Below are 15,987 nucleotides of genomic sequence, written 5' to 3' on the forward strand. Positions count from 1 at the left end.
AAACATCATCAATAGTCTACTTAAGGAAGCCATTTAAAATCTCAAATAGTTGCAAATATTACACAGAAGCTAGCAATAAAAATTGCATCTTCCCCTGTTTAAAATAAAAGGGACGAGGGAATTCCCTGATGGTCTAGTGGTTACGACTCCATGCTTTCACTGCTGAGGGCACAGGTTCAATCCCTGGTCAGGGAACTAAGATCCCACAAGCTGCACGGCATGGCCAAAAAAAATAAAATTAAAATAAATAAATAAATAAAGGGGGGAGAGACTGACATTAACCTTTCAGAGTCCACAGTTTTTCCACCAAATCTGTCAAATTAAACCCCATCTGCTTTTACTGCCACCCCCCTTGGTCTGGCTACTCATTACATCATCACTTGATTCCTATAACAGCCTCTTAAACTGGAATCTCTGCCTGTAGTCTCCTCACTTCCAATTAATCCTGCAGAACATTCTTTATAAACTACTGTCTCTGCTTTTGTTACATCATTCTCCTGCTTAAAAACCTAAAATGGTTCCCCAGTGCCTACCCCATCAAGCTATAAATGCCTTTCCTTGGCTTCCAAGGCCCCCTATAATTTAGACTCACTGCACCTAGCCAACTTGATTTTCCTTCTACTACACACACAGCCTCTATTTTAATCAGGCAGCTCTCCAATTACTGCTGTGCATACTATGCTTCCCCCTGCTGGAAATATTCTGCTCAAAATTCTCCACTTATTCAAAATCTACCATTAGGTCGAGTTTCAGCTCAGGCCCTCCTTCTCTACACCAAGCTTTCTCACTCCTTCAATGCACGCTGACCTCTGCTCCTCATCAGGACCTCTTGTCCACAGGCATCCACTGATGGGCTCAGGGACTGTGTACCACATGCAAAGTTTACTCTGTACTTTGAGAGGGTCTAGAGCTTTCCTCACATTGTCAGAAAAGATTTATGAACCCTCCATGCCCAAAACACAAACAATAACAAATTCACAAGGATCTCAATGCTTTCCAATTTATCCATGTAACTTGGGTAAACAACTTCACTTTGTCTCTCCAACTAGTTTTTAAGCTCGGTGAAAGTTAGGGGCAAATCCTAATACTAGTTCTGAAAGACAATATATGGCAGAAAGCTAAATACCAAGATACCCAATAATAAACTTTCTTTGGTTATCCTCTCAAGCAAAGACATCAGTAAAAAGAAAACTAGGATTTAATTTCCAAGTCTCAGTTAGTGATACCTCCCAAGTTTTACACGAGCTCATTCACTTCTGGATCTTTAAAATATGATCTTTTGATATCCCATAAATCCAAATGAATCACTCATCCCCAAGTCCAGGAAACTAAAGCCCATCTACCTGTGCTTCTGGGGTCAGGATGAAATACTATCTGTGAGAAATGCTAAGCTACTACAAACACCGTGTTAATATCCCAATCTCAGTGGAGGGGGGAGAAAGGAGAGAATTATATCCCTAACAAGACTGAAATCTCTGGGGGCTTCCCTGGTGGCGCAGTGGTTGAGAGTCCGCCTGCCGATGCAAGGGACACGGGTTTGTGCCCTGGTCCGGGAAGATCCCACATGCCACGGAGCAGCTGGGCCCATGAGCCATGGCCGCTGAGCCTGTGCGTCCGCAACGGGAGAGGCCACAACAGTGAGAGGCCCGCGTAATGCAAAAAAAAAAAAAAAAAAAAAAAAAAAGACTGAAATCTCCATTATCCATGCCTTCAAAATATTTTAACACACATTTCAGTTCTAGTAGTCACAACAATGGCCTAATTCCCAACGCCTTCCCAAGTTCATTTTGACCTAAAATTCTCTCAAAATAGCAGCAAATGTTGATTTCAGTCATCTTACATTTTTTTTAAACTTTTTTCCCTTACCTTTTTTACTTTTCAGTCAAAATCCTACCTAAATGGTAAAAAAGATTTGAAGATGAAATATTTCTGCTGGTCTCAGGTTACTAAACTTGTACACATTTAAAATAGTTGCAGCTCTATTTACAATAGCCCAGAGACAGAAACAACCTAAGTGTCCATCATCGGATGAATGGATAAAGAAGATGTGGCACATATATACAATGGAATATTACTCAGCCATAAAAAGAAACGAAATTGAGCTATTTGTAGTGAGGTGGATGGACCTAGAGTCTGTCAAACAGAGTGAAGTAAGTCAGAAAGAGAAAGACAAATACCGTATGCCAACACATATATATGGAATTTAAGAAAAAAAATGTCATGAAGAATCTAGGGGTAAGACAGGAATAAAGACACAGACCTACTGGAGAACGGACTTGAGGATATGGGGAGGGGGAAGGGTGAGCTGTGACAAAGCGAGAGAGAGGCATGGACATATATACACTACCAAACGTAAGGTAGATAGCTAGAGGGAAGCAGCCGCATAGCACAGGGCATAGCACAGGGATATCAGCTCAGTGCTTTGTGACCGCCTGGAGGGGTGGGATAGGGAGGGTGGGAGGGAGGGAGACGCAAGAGGGAAGAGCTATGGGAACATATGTATATGTATAACTGATTCACTTTGTTATAAAGCAGAAACTAACACACCATTGTAAAGCAATTATACCCCAATAAAGATGTTAAAAAGAAAAAAAGAAAAAATAAAATAAAAGTTATTAGTAAAGGATTTTCTCATTCATTCAACACTTGTTGAGTGCCCACTACTGAATGAAATAAATAATAGTAGTTAAGTGCATGGACTCTGTAAGCTCAACACACTTTGGTTCAAACACCAGCTCATGCACTTACTAGCTTGTGTGACCTTTGGGAAAGACATCTAATCTCATCAAGCCTCATTCCCTTTACCTGTAAAATTGAGATAACATCTACTTCCCAGGGTTGCTGTTAAAGATTAAGTGAGATGCTGCTGGCAACACACTTAGGATACTATTGATACATGGTACATAGTAAAGCACCAAGCAATGACAGCAAATATCCTTACTGTGTCAAACACTATGCCATGCAAGGGAATACAAAGACATGATGTTTCCATTACAAACAGGAGGACAGACTTGCATAAGGATGGCTTTTAAATTATTTACATTTCTTTTTATTATTAATCAAGAGCAAGAGAACACAACACAATCCAATTCTTAAGGTTACCTTTTTCTTTCGCATCAGGAAATGTTGTGTTATCATTCGTGTTGTAGGAAAATGAGATACTGTCGATTGAATAAAAAGACGTCTCCTCTGTAAAATTCACAATCCAGGAAAAACCAGATCCAAACTGCACTGCGATTTTGGGACCATTCTGGTCATCCCCACAAGAGCTTCCACTGTACGTTGCAGGACCAAGGTCTGAAATGGTTACAGTTTTCTAAAAGAAAAAAATCTGGGAGTTAGGCCCAAACAGGCAGCAATGAGCACAAGCATTTCCAAGCGGGGTCCCACTGCAGTTGACTTCACACCCCCCGTGGCCAGCCTGGCCCGTCTGTGCTGACCAGTCTCATATTCTTCAGCTACACACCAGTCCCTCTGGACAAATCCATGCAAGTCTAAAAGGAAAAGGAAAACCGGCCTGAACCTCTGTTATTAAGTTGATTTTTTTAAAAAAATCAGATTGTAAGCAGGCAGGACCTTAACCAAAAGAAATAAGAAGGCAAAAAGGATTGAGAGGATATCCCACCCTCCCAAAGGAGACTTTAATAGCAAGCTATTAAAAAAAGGACAAGCTTTGATGTTAGTACATGTTACAAACACGACAGAAGTAGTTAGACCTGAAACACCATACAGTCTTCAGATTATTTGCCCTTAACCAACTCCAAAAAACCTCTGAAGAACTGATGAATTAAAATATTCATTCCTAAATAAATAAATAAAATAAAAAATATTCATTCCAACACTAAATAGAATACCTTCAAGTTTACATGCTAAAATAGCTCCACAGAATTTACACGTTAAGTCAGTTAACATATGAAATCTTATTTGTATAAATGAATACAAAGGCTAAAAAAAGAGTAGAAGTAAATTCCTACTATAAAACTCAAAGACAAATAAAAATACTTACATTATGTTTGTCTGTGGTCTCATAGCGTATTGTGAAATTCATCTGCCATTTTGCATAAAGGCAAGTGGCGTTTTCTGAATCTGTCAAATTAAGTTCCAATGCATAAGACGAGACAGCTCCTAGATTTATTAAAAAGAGTAAGATTTTTAAATTGGACTATAAAAACATACATAAAATAAAAACAAGCTCTATCCAGCACTGAAGTTCAACCAGCTGTAAAATGAAACAAAGTATTTTTAATATATATGGTAACTTGGCGATTATCTTTTTATCAAAATCCTGTTGATAAAGTTAGCAATACCCGTTCCCCAAAAAGTTTACTCAACATAGGATGCTCAGGTAATGGCACAGACTGGTAACGTTTGCCTTTTACCTCCTAATAATCGTTTCCACACTTCGTGCCTTGCTAGTTTTGTTTTGGGCAATTATAGTTTACTTGTTAGGACTTTTGTTTTTTAAGGTAAATGAGGTGAAGGGGAAGCATGGGAGGGGTATTAAACTCCTGCTTTTCTCAAACCAGCTGGTGGAACTTTCTCTACATAAATAATGATAGATGTGAGTTCTGTGGTCTTGCTGCTTTAAATCCTGTCACAAGCTATGTGACAGGACTTCACTTAGAAGTCTTGGCAAACTATTTTATTCCAATGTGAAAAAATGATGATGTGGGCCAGGGGTAAGCGTGTGTACCACATGACCAAAGGAACAGTACTGCAAAGGTTGTTAGATCCATAAGCAAAAGGTTAATTTTTATAAATGCAGCGTTCATCATTTTTGTTTCATAATAAAATCCAATTGATTAGAAAGCCTAATTAATCTTTTGACATGGGACTTCCCTGGTGGCGCAGTGGTTCAGAAATCCACCTGCCAATGCAGGGGACATGGGTTTGAGCCCTGGTCCAGGAAGATCCCACATGCCACGGAGCAACTATGCCTGTGCGCCACAACTACTGAGCCTGCGCTCTAGAGCCGGCAAACCACAACTACTGAGCCCGTGCTCCGCAACAAGAGAAGCCACCGCAATAAGAAGCCCATGCACCACAACGAAGAGTAGCCCCCTCTCGCCGCAACTAGAGAAAGCCCGCGCGCAGCAATGAAGACTCAACACAGCCAAAACTAATTAATTAATTAATTAATTAATTAAAAAAAATCTTTTGACACGGACTTAAAGTCCCTTCCTACATTCTCAACCTGCTACCTCTCTTTTAGCAGAGAAACCTTTCAGGGACAAAAGAGCCTTGGGACTTTTCAGCTAACTTGACTCTGATCTTCTACACTAGGTTAAACATGGGGACATTACCTATTACACTGAAGAGCCATACGCCAGCACACTTACCAGCAGCAGAAATGATGGGCCATCATCTAAGGATTTTCTTCACTGTCTCACACATATACCCAAGGGGTGAGCTGTTTCCTGTTAAGATAGCTGCATAGCCTTGAATGATACCTGAGCACACCAGCGTCACCTACAAGTGGGGACATGCTATAGACTACAGAGAATAAAGTCCTAAAAGGAATACCAAGAAGGCATGCCTCAGCAACAGCTTTCAAGCTGTACACAAAGCTCCCGTCATGCTCTGCATGCTCTGGAGACCGGGCTGCCTCACCAAGCCTGAATCTGATATGCTAAAGCTTGTGGTTGCTGACAATGCCTAAATGTATTGGCTAAGGCTCCAATAAGACCTTGTGAGGCCCAAGTAGGTTTTACAGGCTTTCTTTTCTCAGAACAATCTGGAATGGAGCTGGCATCATTGATCCAAGGCTACCCTGCAGTGGTGTTGAGAACTGCAGCTTAGAATTCTTCTAATCACCTGGAGGCCTGCTTTCCATACACAATCTCTCTTGGTCTTGTTTAAAGTCCCTCGTTTTAACATATTCTCCTTGTGAATATTCAAAGCATTCAAAACTATCAGAAACAACCAAGAAAAGCCTGGCACGTATTAATCATTTTCTTTCCAAAGATATTAGAGTAACAAACAAAACAGTGTAAAACAATGATTAGTATCAACGTGTGCTGGGGTGGAGGACTCCACGCTATGGAGCAGAAGGCACAGGTTGTGGTTCACATTTGCCACTACATTAATATCAAAACAGCCTATCTGCCAACCCATAAATGAGAACTGAGAAATGCTCCGAGGGTCCAAAACATTCTGTTCTCATGCCTTCATAGTCCTTGTCGCTGTGAGAGCTATGCCTTCACAGGGCTTCCTTGGCATCCCAGTCTACATCTCCAGCTGCACAGGAGCCGCTTTTACTCAATGCCTATCACCTCAAACTCAACAATTCCACAATGAAAATCTACTCTTCGACTTCCTCCAATCGGAGCCCGCCTTCTCAGCCTCACTGGCTTGAAAGGAAAGGCAGGACCTTGTCCCGACACTCAGGCTCAAAAGATTTTGGGAATTAGCTTCTACTTCATTCTCTTTGTTAAGTCCTATTGATTTTTTTCCCTTCAAATCCCCTCTGAAATCCAATCCCTTGCCTTTTATTTCTATTCCAACTCCACCACCACACCCCTAACTTACTATAGATACCTCCTAGCTACCCCTAGAACTGCTGTCAGATTAATGGTCCTTAAATACCTCTTCCTGGGGCTTCCCTGGTGGCGCAGTGGTTAAGAGTCCGCCTGCCAATGCAGGGGACAGGGGTTCGAGCCCTAGTCCGGGAAGATCCCACATGCCACGAAGCAACTAAGCCCATGCGCCACAACTACTGAGCCTGTGCTCTAGAGCCCATGAGCCACAACTACTGAGATCTGCGTGCCTGGAGCCTGTGCTCCACAACAAGAGAGGCCACTGCAATAAGAAGCCTGCGCATCGCAACGAACCGCAACTAGAGAAAGCCCGTGCATAGCAACGAAGACCCAACACAGCCAAAAATAAATAAAATAAAAACTTTTTTTTAAATTAAATACCTCTTCTCTCAGGATACTTTCTCGATCAAAACCTTTTACTGGCTCCAAAATTCCCACATTAAATTTAAATTCCTCTGCCTGACTTTCAAAGTAATCTTTAATCTTGTCCCACCCTATTCGTTCAACTTCTCTCAAGCCATGTTCCCAGAACACACCCTTTAATTTGCCTGAACTTGTTCCACTGGACCCATTCGCCATGCTCTAGTCAACCTCCCAGGCTTCTACTGCTCCTAACATTTGAAATCTACTTGTTCACCTCAGGAGGGATTTCACTCTTTCTCGCTGTCCCAAAATCTGAAACACCCGCCACCCTGCCTTTTTGTTACAATTTCTGGCAAATATCCCCACCCAATACAACAGCTGAAAATGTTAGATACTTGCTTTCCCAGCCTCCCTTGTGGTAAGGATGGCACTTACTTATACTAGGCTCCATCCAGCAAAGGCATCCACCCCAGATTCTGAATAAGAGGGCGGTGAAATGCAGCCAAGAAGGGAACTATCACACTCAGATGGAAGTAGCTACAGCAGGATCAGGGTCCCAGGCAACAAGGCCAGAACAGCTAATGGCAGTGGCCAGCAGTGCAAGCTGCAGGTTAATGCTTGGTGATGGCAGTGTAGTTCAGTGGCATGAGTTAGGGTACTGAACTAGACTTTGGGGTATATAGTCAAGAGCTCCAGTAATTCTGAGTTACCTAATGAACATTTTTTTATAAAGTAAAAATTTACTGATGTGTTACATACAGAAAAGTACACAGCATACATTCAGAAGGGATTTAAAGTGCACAAAGTATACAGCTCAAAGAATTTTCACAAACTGAACCCGCCTGTGTCAGGAAACATTGTCTCAGGAACATTCCAAGTACTCCTCAAAGTCCCCCAGTTCCCCCTTCCAGTTACGATTTCCCTCCCAAGGGCAGCTGCCATCCTGTCTTCTAACAGTATAGTTTACTTTTGCCTGTTTTTCAACTTGGTGTAAATGAAATCATTCACTATGCTCTCTTTTGTATCTGGCTTCTTTCACTCAATATTATGTCTGTGAGATTCACCCATGCTGTTGTGTGTAACTGCAGTTTGTCATTTCTCTCTGTGTATAGCCTTCTTTCACTACTTGTCTATGCCACTGCTGATGGGCATTTGGATAGTTTCCAGTTTGGTTCTATTACAAATGGACACATCGGTGAACACAGGTGAACACAGGTGTTATGTGTGTCTATTGGGTATGTGTCTAGGAATGAAATTGCAGGGTCAGAGGGTTTGCACATGTCCCAATATCTTTTTAATAAATTCCTTTTCTGCTTAAAAAAAAACAACGAGATTTTATTTCTGTTTCTTACAATTAAGAACCCAAACTGATATGCTGTCCACTTTTCAGCAGCCATTTTCTCCATAAAGATTTCCTTGACTACAAAAGCCCTCAAGGAGCAGTCATAGTGCATAGCCCCACACCTGAGTGTATTTTACACTATCATGAATTATTCATTTATTTTATGCCTGTAAATCCTGTCTCCAGTACAGTCATAAGCTCCAAAACAACAGTTTTCAACTGTTACTTCGCAACAAACTGATGTGCCATGGTAAGTTATAGTATACAGCAAGTAATTTGTTAACTAATAAAAAAGTAACAAAGTCCATGAATGAATGATATACATGGGTAGATTCAAGATTCCCTTTTGATTAAGGTCTCTGCCACTCATTTGAATTTCAATATGCTCCCTAAAACAGATGATCTTATCTATGCCACAGCCCCCAGGAGTGTGTCTTTTATATGAATGTCATCCATCACAAGTGTCATGGTGGGGGAGACCATGTTTATTACTTCCCTCTATCTCCTATCATTCCTAGCAGTGCTGAATACGCATTAGATTCTCAATAAATACTGATTGATTAGATCAAGGTGAAAATACCATGCAATAACGACCCAGAACACAGCTTAATCTAATTACAGGAAGAGCCTTTAGCTCTTCCAAATCATGAACCCAACCTATCAGGCTTCTGGGTACTCCCTCAACCCCCATGTCCATTTTTCGCAATAAATTTTGACATGGATTTCAAGCTAGGAATAATCCTTTTCCCAGAAGTTAAGTTTATAGTTGAAACATTCACACTTTGGTAAAAAAAATCTTCAGCAAGCCATTTCCATCCTTACTGAAGTGCTTGATTTTCGAATAGCCAAATCATTTTTGTCTAAAAGGCTTTGACATTAAAAAACCACAGCTGAATATATCCTAGAGTGTGTAATTATAGAGCTGACAGTTTATTCTCCAAAGAGAAGAAAAAGGCAAAATCAACTTTCTCAAATTCAAATATCCTCTTAATCTTGTTTCCAAAGAGATGATTTATAGGTTCTTTTAGAACTCAGAACAAACTCTGTTCTCCAAGCATGGCACACTGCAAAAAGTGGCTAGGTTTTTATAAGTCTATTTGACCCAAAGTGTAGTTGAAAAATATACATTTGTAAACAATATGGGGGTGGGGTAGGAACATAACACTAGTGGTAAAACAAAACCAATAAAAAACAATTATCTAAGAGGCAATATAATGGGACGATTAGGAGTCCCATCACTGGCATTGAAGAGCTAGAATTCAAATCAGGCAGTCCAATTTACTAGCTGTGAGACTCTGGGCAAGTTAACCTTGCTAAGAATTGTAGTGTGTACTTCACTTCTCCAATACATTCTTCGAAAGCATGAAAGCCCTTCAGAGCTAAGAGAACTTTGCCAAGCAAGTTAGAGATTCCAGCTTAAAAGTTTCCCTTCTAGGGGCTTCCCTGGTGGCGCAGTGGTTGAGAGTCCGCCTGCCGATGCAGGGGACACGGGTTCGTGCCCCAGTCCGGGAGGATCCCACATGCCGCGGAGCGGCTGGGCCCGTGAGCCATGGACGCTGGGCCTGCGCGTCCGGAGCCTGTGCTCTGTGATGGGAGAGGCCACAGCAGGGAGAGGCCCACATACCGCAAAAAAAAAAAAAAAAAAAAAAAGTTTCCCTTCTAGTAAACACAGCACCTAAAGGGATCCTTCCCAAATTTTAGGTATGTCTACTTTCATCATACTTAGTTATGGACTCTTGTCCTCAAACTCATCAATTCAGAATGAGGTTGAGCAAAGGGTCTTAAAAACAAAACAAGCCAAAAAAAAAATCAGGACATAGGCAACAATATCTATTTACGCTTTCTTTTCAACTCATAGGTCTGTTAAGTCAAACTGACCGTTCCTCAATTCCTAATATAAGTACGATTACCGTTTCACTTTCTGATACTCTGGATTTCTGGTAAATCTCTTAAAAATAAAAGTAATAATAGATTTTAAGCTATGAAATAATTTTTTTAAGGTCAGAGAGTGGGTAAGGAAATAAGACTCAACACCATTCAACTAATGGAAAGGGCTTATTGCTGAGTGCTGTTTGGCAGACCTCCAGAATTCTTTTGCAATGCACAGCAGGATACCAACAAGTACTTATAAAGTACACTTTTGGATCTGATGGGATCTCTGATCATTTTAATCTGAAATTATGATTGGAATGCTTTTGTCACTACAGGAGGAAGAGCAGTCTTCCTGCACCATGGAGCACTGAAGTCAGCTATAATGCTGTGAAATAATCCTTGATCACAAATTCCACTCAATGATATAGGGGAAGAAAAGCTGTACTCATGGGGAATATGTGAATATCTATAAATCCTATCAGATGTGATAACCAACGACTAATGGATGAATAATAAGCCTGTCCTTTCAAGTATCTTTATTAAAGCCAGAATAATTTCAGCAGAATCTTGAAATCAAAGTTATCAGTGGTAAGGCTACAGAAAAATCTCAGTGCTTACTTTCTTGCTTTTTGATCACCTCCAAAAGATAGAGATTGGTTCTTTGTGGAAACCTTATTCTCCTTTTCACCTAGGACTTCCTAGCTCCCCAGGTGAACCTCCACTGCTATGTAGGTGTATGTGAAGGGGTACAGGTAAGATACTAGCATTATTGTATGGGATTATAGTTTAATAAGTTGCTATCTGTACTGCTTAGCACTGATCTTGAAGTTCTCCAACGGAAAACACACACAAAATATCTTGCAAGACCTAACTGAAGGTTCACAGAAGAAAAAGGAGACCGAGGTTGGTCTAGTTCACCGTCATATCCCCAGTGCCCACCAATGAAGACCCTCAACAAAAATTTACTGAGAGGTAACCATGTGCCACCTGGCCCTGTGCTAGGGAGGCAATGGGAAGTAACAGTACAGAAGACAGTCTCCACTCTCAGAGACTAAGACCACAGGGGAGACCTGACTATTACTGGGGGAAAAAAAGAGTGGAAAATAGGCTAGCCTAATAACCTAAGAGTTTGGGAAAGACAAGATTTACTCCTATTCCTCCAAATAAGTCACCTGGCTGGCCTCCTTCCAACACTCAGGTCTCTGCTCAAATGTCAGCCAACAGTGAAGGCCTTCTCACCACCAAATGTCAAGGAGGGTCAACCCCACCACCCACTCCCTATCGTCTGCTCTTCTTCCTCATTACCTGCCTCATTTTCTTCACAGTGCTTATCACTGAAATTCTATTATTTACCTGTTGGGCTGTCTTCCCCCACTAAAATGTAAGCTCCGTGAGAGCAGGAACCTGATCTGTCTTCTCCACTGCTCTATCTATCCCTTTCACCTAGTGGCTGGTACACAAAAGTCATTCCTTAAACAACTGTGGAAAGGAGGGACCCCTACCAGTGAAGTACACACTCAGGACACTTATATCAGGTTTTTTTCCCACCCAGAAAAGCCTCAACCCTATAAAAACCAGATGTCAGACTAGTTACAGCAATCAATAACCACAGAAATCTGAAATCTATGTCACAAAGGGAACATAAGCAGTGATGCTACGAAAAGTTTTTCATCCACTACTCTCTTTGTAATGCCTCTATACAGCTTTTCTTCATAAAGGTCTCTAGTCAGTTATAATTCATTCAAATAAATACCAGCATAACTTAATCTCTGTGAAAAAGACAAATACATAGGCTCTGAGAATTCTTTTCTATATTTACTCTAGAGCAACTATTTTTAAAAGCTACCTGCTGCAGCTGGGATAGTGTTATAAAGTTACAAAGTGAAAACGGCCCAGCTGGAAGCGAATGAGACCATAAATTCAGGAACAGATCCTCCTTCGTTGGTACCCTCTGCAGTAGTCAGGAACAGCATGAAATTCATAGCAGGTACTTTACAAATATTTCTTGACTTTTCAAAAAACTATTCTTGGTATCCATTTTGATATATAAAAGTAACATGCAAAACCCACCAAGCAACTGAAGAATTGCTAAATTCTTAAGGAAAAAAAGAACACATGGAAGGAGTTTGAGCTCCACATTGAACCAACAGCTGGGAGCACAAGCAGCTGTAGAGAAAAGGGAGTTTCCATTTCATCCTGGTACCTCTGAAAAATCTGACCTACCTACATTATTAACTTTTACTTCTCCAAACCCTGTTCTGAACTTGAAAGTGGAGGGAATCAATCTTGGAAATCTTCCAAGAGAATGAATCTAGTTAGTCCCAATCAATAAATGGCAAACTATCAGATGAGCTGATGGGTTCTTTTATGTGCTTCTTTTTGCCTGTTTATTTTCTGCAATGAGCAAGCACTGCTTTTGTAAAAACAAAACAAAAAAAAGCTTTCATTAAAAAAAAATTAATGACATGAAAGCCAACAAGACAATGATTATTTTTTTTCACTTTCTCTAAACAATAACAGTGTTGTTTGTGCAGATCCAATTGGCAGTGAACTACTGATTACCAGATGCCTTGGTCAGATGTGTTCTAGTCAGTGATAAGGTGCTTTTCGTTGTAAACAATCCTCTCTTAGGGTCGCTTGGCCCTCACTGAGTACTTCACAGCAGAGTTAAGGCTTCGAACTGTGTTTGAGCAAAGCCTCTGTGGCCCACTTTCAAGAAGGGCTACAGAAGAGTTTCCTGCACTGTGTGCACAGCTGGACTCTCTTTTGGCATCAGGACCCCTTTACTCTATCCACTGAAGACCTCAAAGAGCTTTGGTTTATGTGAGTTACATCTATTGGTATTTGCTGTACTAGAAATTAAAACTAAGAAATGAATAAAACACATCAGACCCATGAGAGTGGTGATGTCATCACACATTCATTCTATAGCCTCTGGAAAACTCCACTGTACTGATGAGAAGATGAAAGTGAAAAAGACAAATGTCTTAATATTATTCTAGAAATAGTTTTGATCTGACCGAACCCCCTCCCCCGGAAAGATCCTTGAGAATCACTAGATTAGATCATCAAGACCCCTTCCAATGCCATGGCTCTGGAGCGAGATTTCTCATCTTTTGGCACTACTGACGTTTTGAGGTGGATAATACTTTGTCGGGGGTGGGGGAGTGCTGTCCTGTGCATTGTGGGATGTTTAGAAGCACCCCTGGCCTCTTCCCACTAGATGCCAAAAGCAATCCCCAATTGTGACAACCAAAAATGTCTCCAGATATTGCCAAATGTCCCCTGGTTGAGAATCCACCATTCCAGGGTGTTGATTTTATTCTACTGAAATGTGAATTACAAAATGTGCACCTCTCACTGCCTTCTCAAGTCCCTAATATATCTACTTCCTCTCTACTCCCACCTGGATCTATTCCTTCTGATCTTTTATTAGGTCACAAACAGCAAGAGTCAGTGGTAGCAACAAGCACAGGATTTATCAGTTCAGGAAGAGATATTCTGGTCAAAGTTCACCTTTCAAGCATTAAAAGGCCTCAGGGACCCAATGCTTGGGGGTGGGGTGCATCATAGCACCATCAGCCAACATTCAGCCAGTCATTCTTAGGACCTGGTAACAACCCAATCCTTAGGAAATTACCTACCCTCCTCCTCCTCCGAAAACGAGGTAATAGGCCAGTTGTGTGAGAGGGAAGAAGAAATGGAGCTTCTGAAGGCAAAGAGGCAGTATACAAGACTCAGATATAGCATCCCTCTAAAACCTCAACATCTGGGGACATTTTTGTCAGGGTCTAGCTGGGAGGAAGTAACAAAACTGGTAAAAAAAAAAAAAAAAAAGGAAGAAGAAAAAAAAACCCCACGATGTCTTCAGCACCTCCAAGTCAGATATTCACTCCCCACCAAAGTTCCTACTCATCCCTTTTAGTCTCCAGAGGTTGGGTCCAAGTTTTCTCCCCTGGAAACTGCCCCAGCCACCTTAGATCCCTTCCCCATCAAAACCCCAAGTACCAAACTCCAATCCATCATCATTCTTCACCTCTTTAATCACCCTTCCTCCACAGCGTCAAATTCCTACCCCCCGCCACCCAAGCCTCTCACTGCCTCTCAGAATCTACTCGTATCTGTTCCCCCCACTTACCCCAAGCTTTTCTCCACGCAGGCAGTCTCTTCCCTCAGTTTTCTCTCCCGCCCCAGTTTTCCACCATCTTCAAAACTCTTGCCTGATACTACTAGGACCAAGACTCTAAATGTCTATGCCACCCAGAATCTGCACGTACCGCCCTCCTATGCTCATCACTCCTTAGTATCTCCCCCAAGTTACTCTTTCTAACCCGATGTGCTCCACTCCTCTCTCTTCCCTGCCTACTCCCTCGGCGTCCACCCCCCCCCTTACTTGCCCCGTTATGGGCCCTTCTCCCCTGCCATCCCTTGGTCGGGCCTTCTCTAGGTCATCGCTCGTCACCTCGGGCCAAGCGCCAAGGCCCAGTGTCAGTCGTTCAGCTTCTCAACGCCCTCTCCCCGGACCAGTCTTTCAGGTTTTGGCCTCTGAACTGGGCGCCCCGGGCCCAGGCTCAGGGACTAAGCAGGAGGGCCCGACAACTCACCCAGGACGAGGCAGAGCAGAAGGAGCCCGGATCCCGGAACCGGGGCGAGGCGGAAGCACACCATGATCCCGCAGAGCAGGCTGCTGCGGCGAGAAGTGCAGCGACAGCAGAGAAAGGCCTCGCGGAACCGGGTCAAGAGCGCCGCTGACCACCGACCACAACGCTGCAAAACCCAGGACTCGGCGCTTCAGCACCGGTCATAAGACCAGGGGCGGGACTCTTTCTTGCCTTCAGCCAGTCACCGCGCTTGAAGGCGGCCAGAGGGGTGGTGATGCATGGCCCGGTGGGCGGGGTGACCACGCCCTGGCTTTTTGGTTCACACTCATTCTTGCGCTCCTAGGAGATGGGCGCGGACGGCAGTTTCTAAGGCTAAAGAGAAACGAACTTTTCTGGGGGGGCAGGGGGGCTAGATAGCAGAGATTATTTCAGTTCCGACTCCTTGAGGAAGGAGAGAATACTTTTGCTGGAGTAAAAATGGTTGCTAGGCATCGCAACGGAATACCTACAAAAATAATACATGATTATTCTCCAAACACTGATGCCCATGCAGTTCATGTCATTAAAAGGACAAGGGAGCTAGAGGGTGATACAGAGTCACTGAACGCCAGAGCAGGGCTTGGCCTTGAAGTTCACCTAGTTACAACACCCTGTTTTTCAGACGGGGAAACTGAACTCAGAAAGAGGAAGAGTCTTATTTAAATATAGAAAGAAAGAAAATGAGAAAGAGAGAAATAAAATAGAAGTACAAAGGGAAAAAAACAAAGATCATCCATATTCCTACTACACAGAAAGACACTGTTATCTATCTATCTGTCCATCCTTCAGGTTGTTTTTCCTCTGCCTATACACATGTAAATATTCTTTAATTAGAATTCATACTAAACATACTACTTGGTATAGTTGACAATTGGACGGATGAAACCTAAAATATTCAACAAACGAAAGCATTCAAAAACTATAAAAATCTCAAGTTGGGATAAAGCACTGATTCTCAAATATTAGTTTCCAAAAGAATTATATGGGGATTTTTAATAACATATTAACTCCTCAACCTCATTCCCCAGAGATTCTGAAACAGTAGATCTTTGACAGTCCTAGGAATCTGTTTTTATTTTCTTAACAGGAACCCCAAGTAATTCTGATTCCTATGGTCCCCAGACTACATTTTGAGCAACACTAAAATAGAGCTTCAAAATCATCTAGTCCAGGAGATCTTAATCTGGTTCCAATGGATGAACTTGGGGTCGGGGGGTGTCTGTGAATCCCCAAA

The 15,987-nt window shown here is 42.0% G+C and overlaps 1 protein-coding gene across 2 annotated transcripts in view; it reads right to left on the reverse strand.

Moving 5' to 3' along the window:
- LAMP2 (lysosomal associated membrane protein 2) overlaps positions 1-14,922 on the reverse strand; it is a 33,827-nt gene extending 18,905 nt beyond the window's left edge. Inside the window, exons 1-3 of one of the 2 annotated variants that reach the window (XM_029240728.1) lie at positions 14,718-14,922; positions 4,007-4,125; positions 3,103-3,316 (exon numbers count right to left, since the gene is read on the reverse strand). In XM_029240728.1, coding sequence (XP_029096561.1) covers positions 3,103-3,316; positions 4,007-4,125; positions 14,718-14,781 — 397 coding nt within the window. In that variant the 5' untranslated portion in view covers positions 14,782-14,922. The remainder of the gene's footprint in view (positions 1-3,102; positions 3,317-4,006; positions 4,126-14,717) is intronic. The other variant, XM_029240729.1, reaches the window with a different exon arrangement.
- Positions 14,923-15,987: the final 1,065 nt, after the last annotated feature.

Source organism: Monodon monoceros, unplaced genomic scaffold (genome assembly GCF_005190385.1).
Source record: "Monodon monoceros isolate NGI ecotype Baffin Bay Population unplaced genomic scaffold, NGI_Narwhal_1 Super_Scaffold_22, whole genome shotgun sequence".
NCBI lineage: Eukaryota > Metazoa > Chordata > Mammalia > Artiodactyla > Monodontidae > Monodon > Monodon monoceros.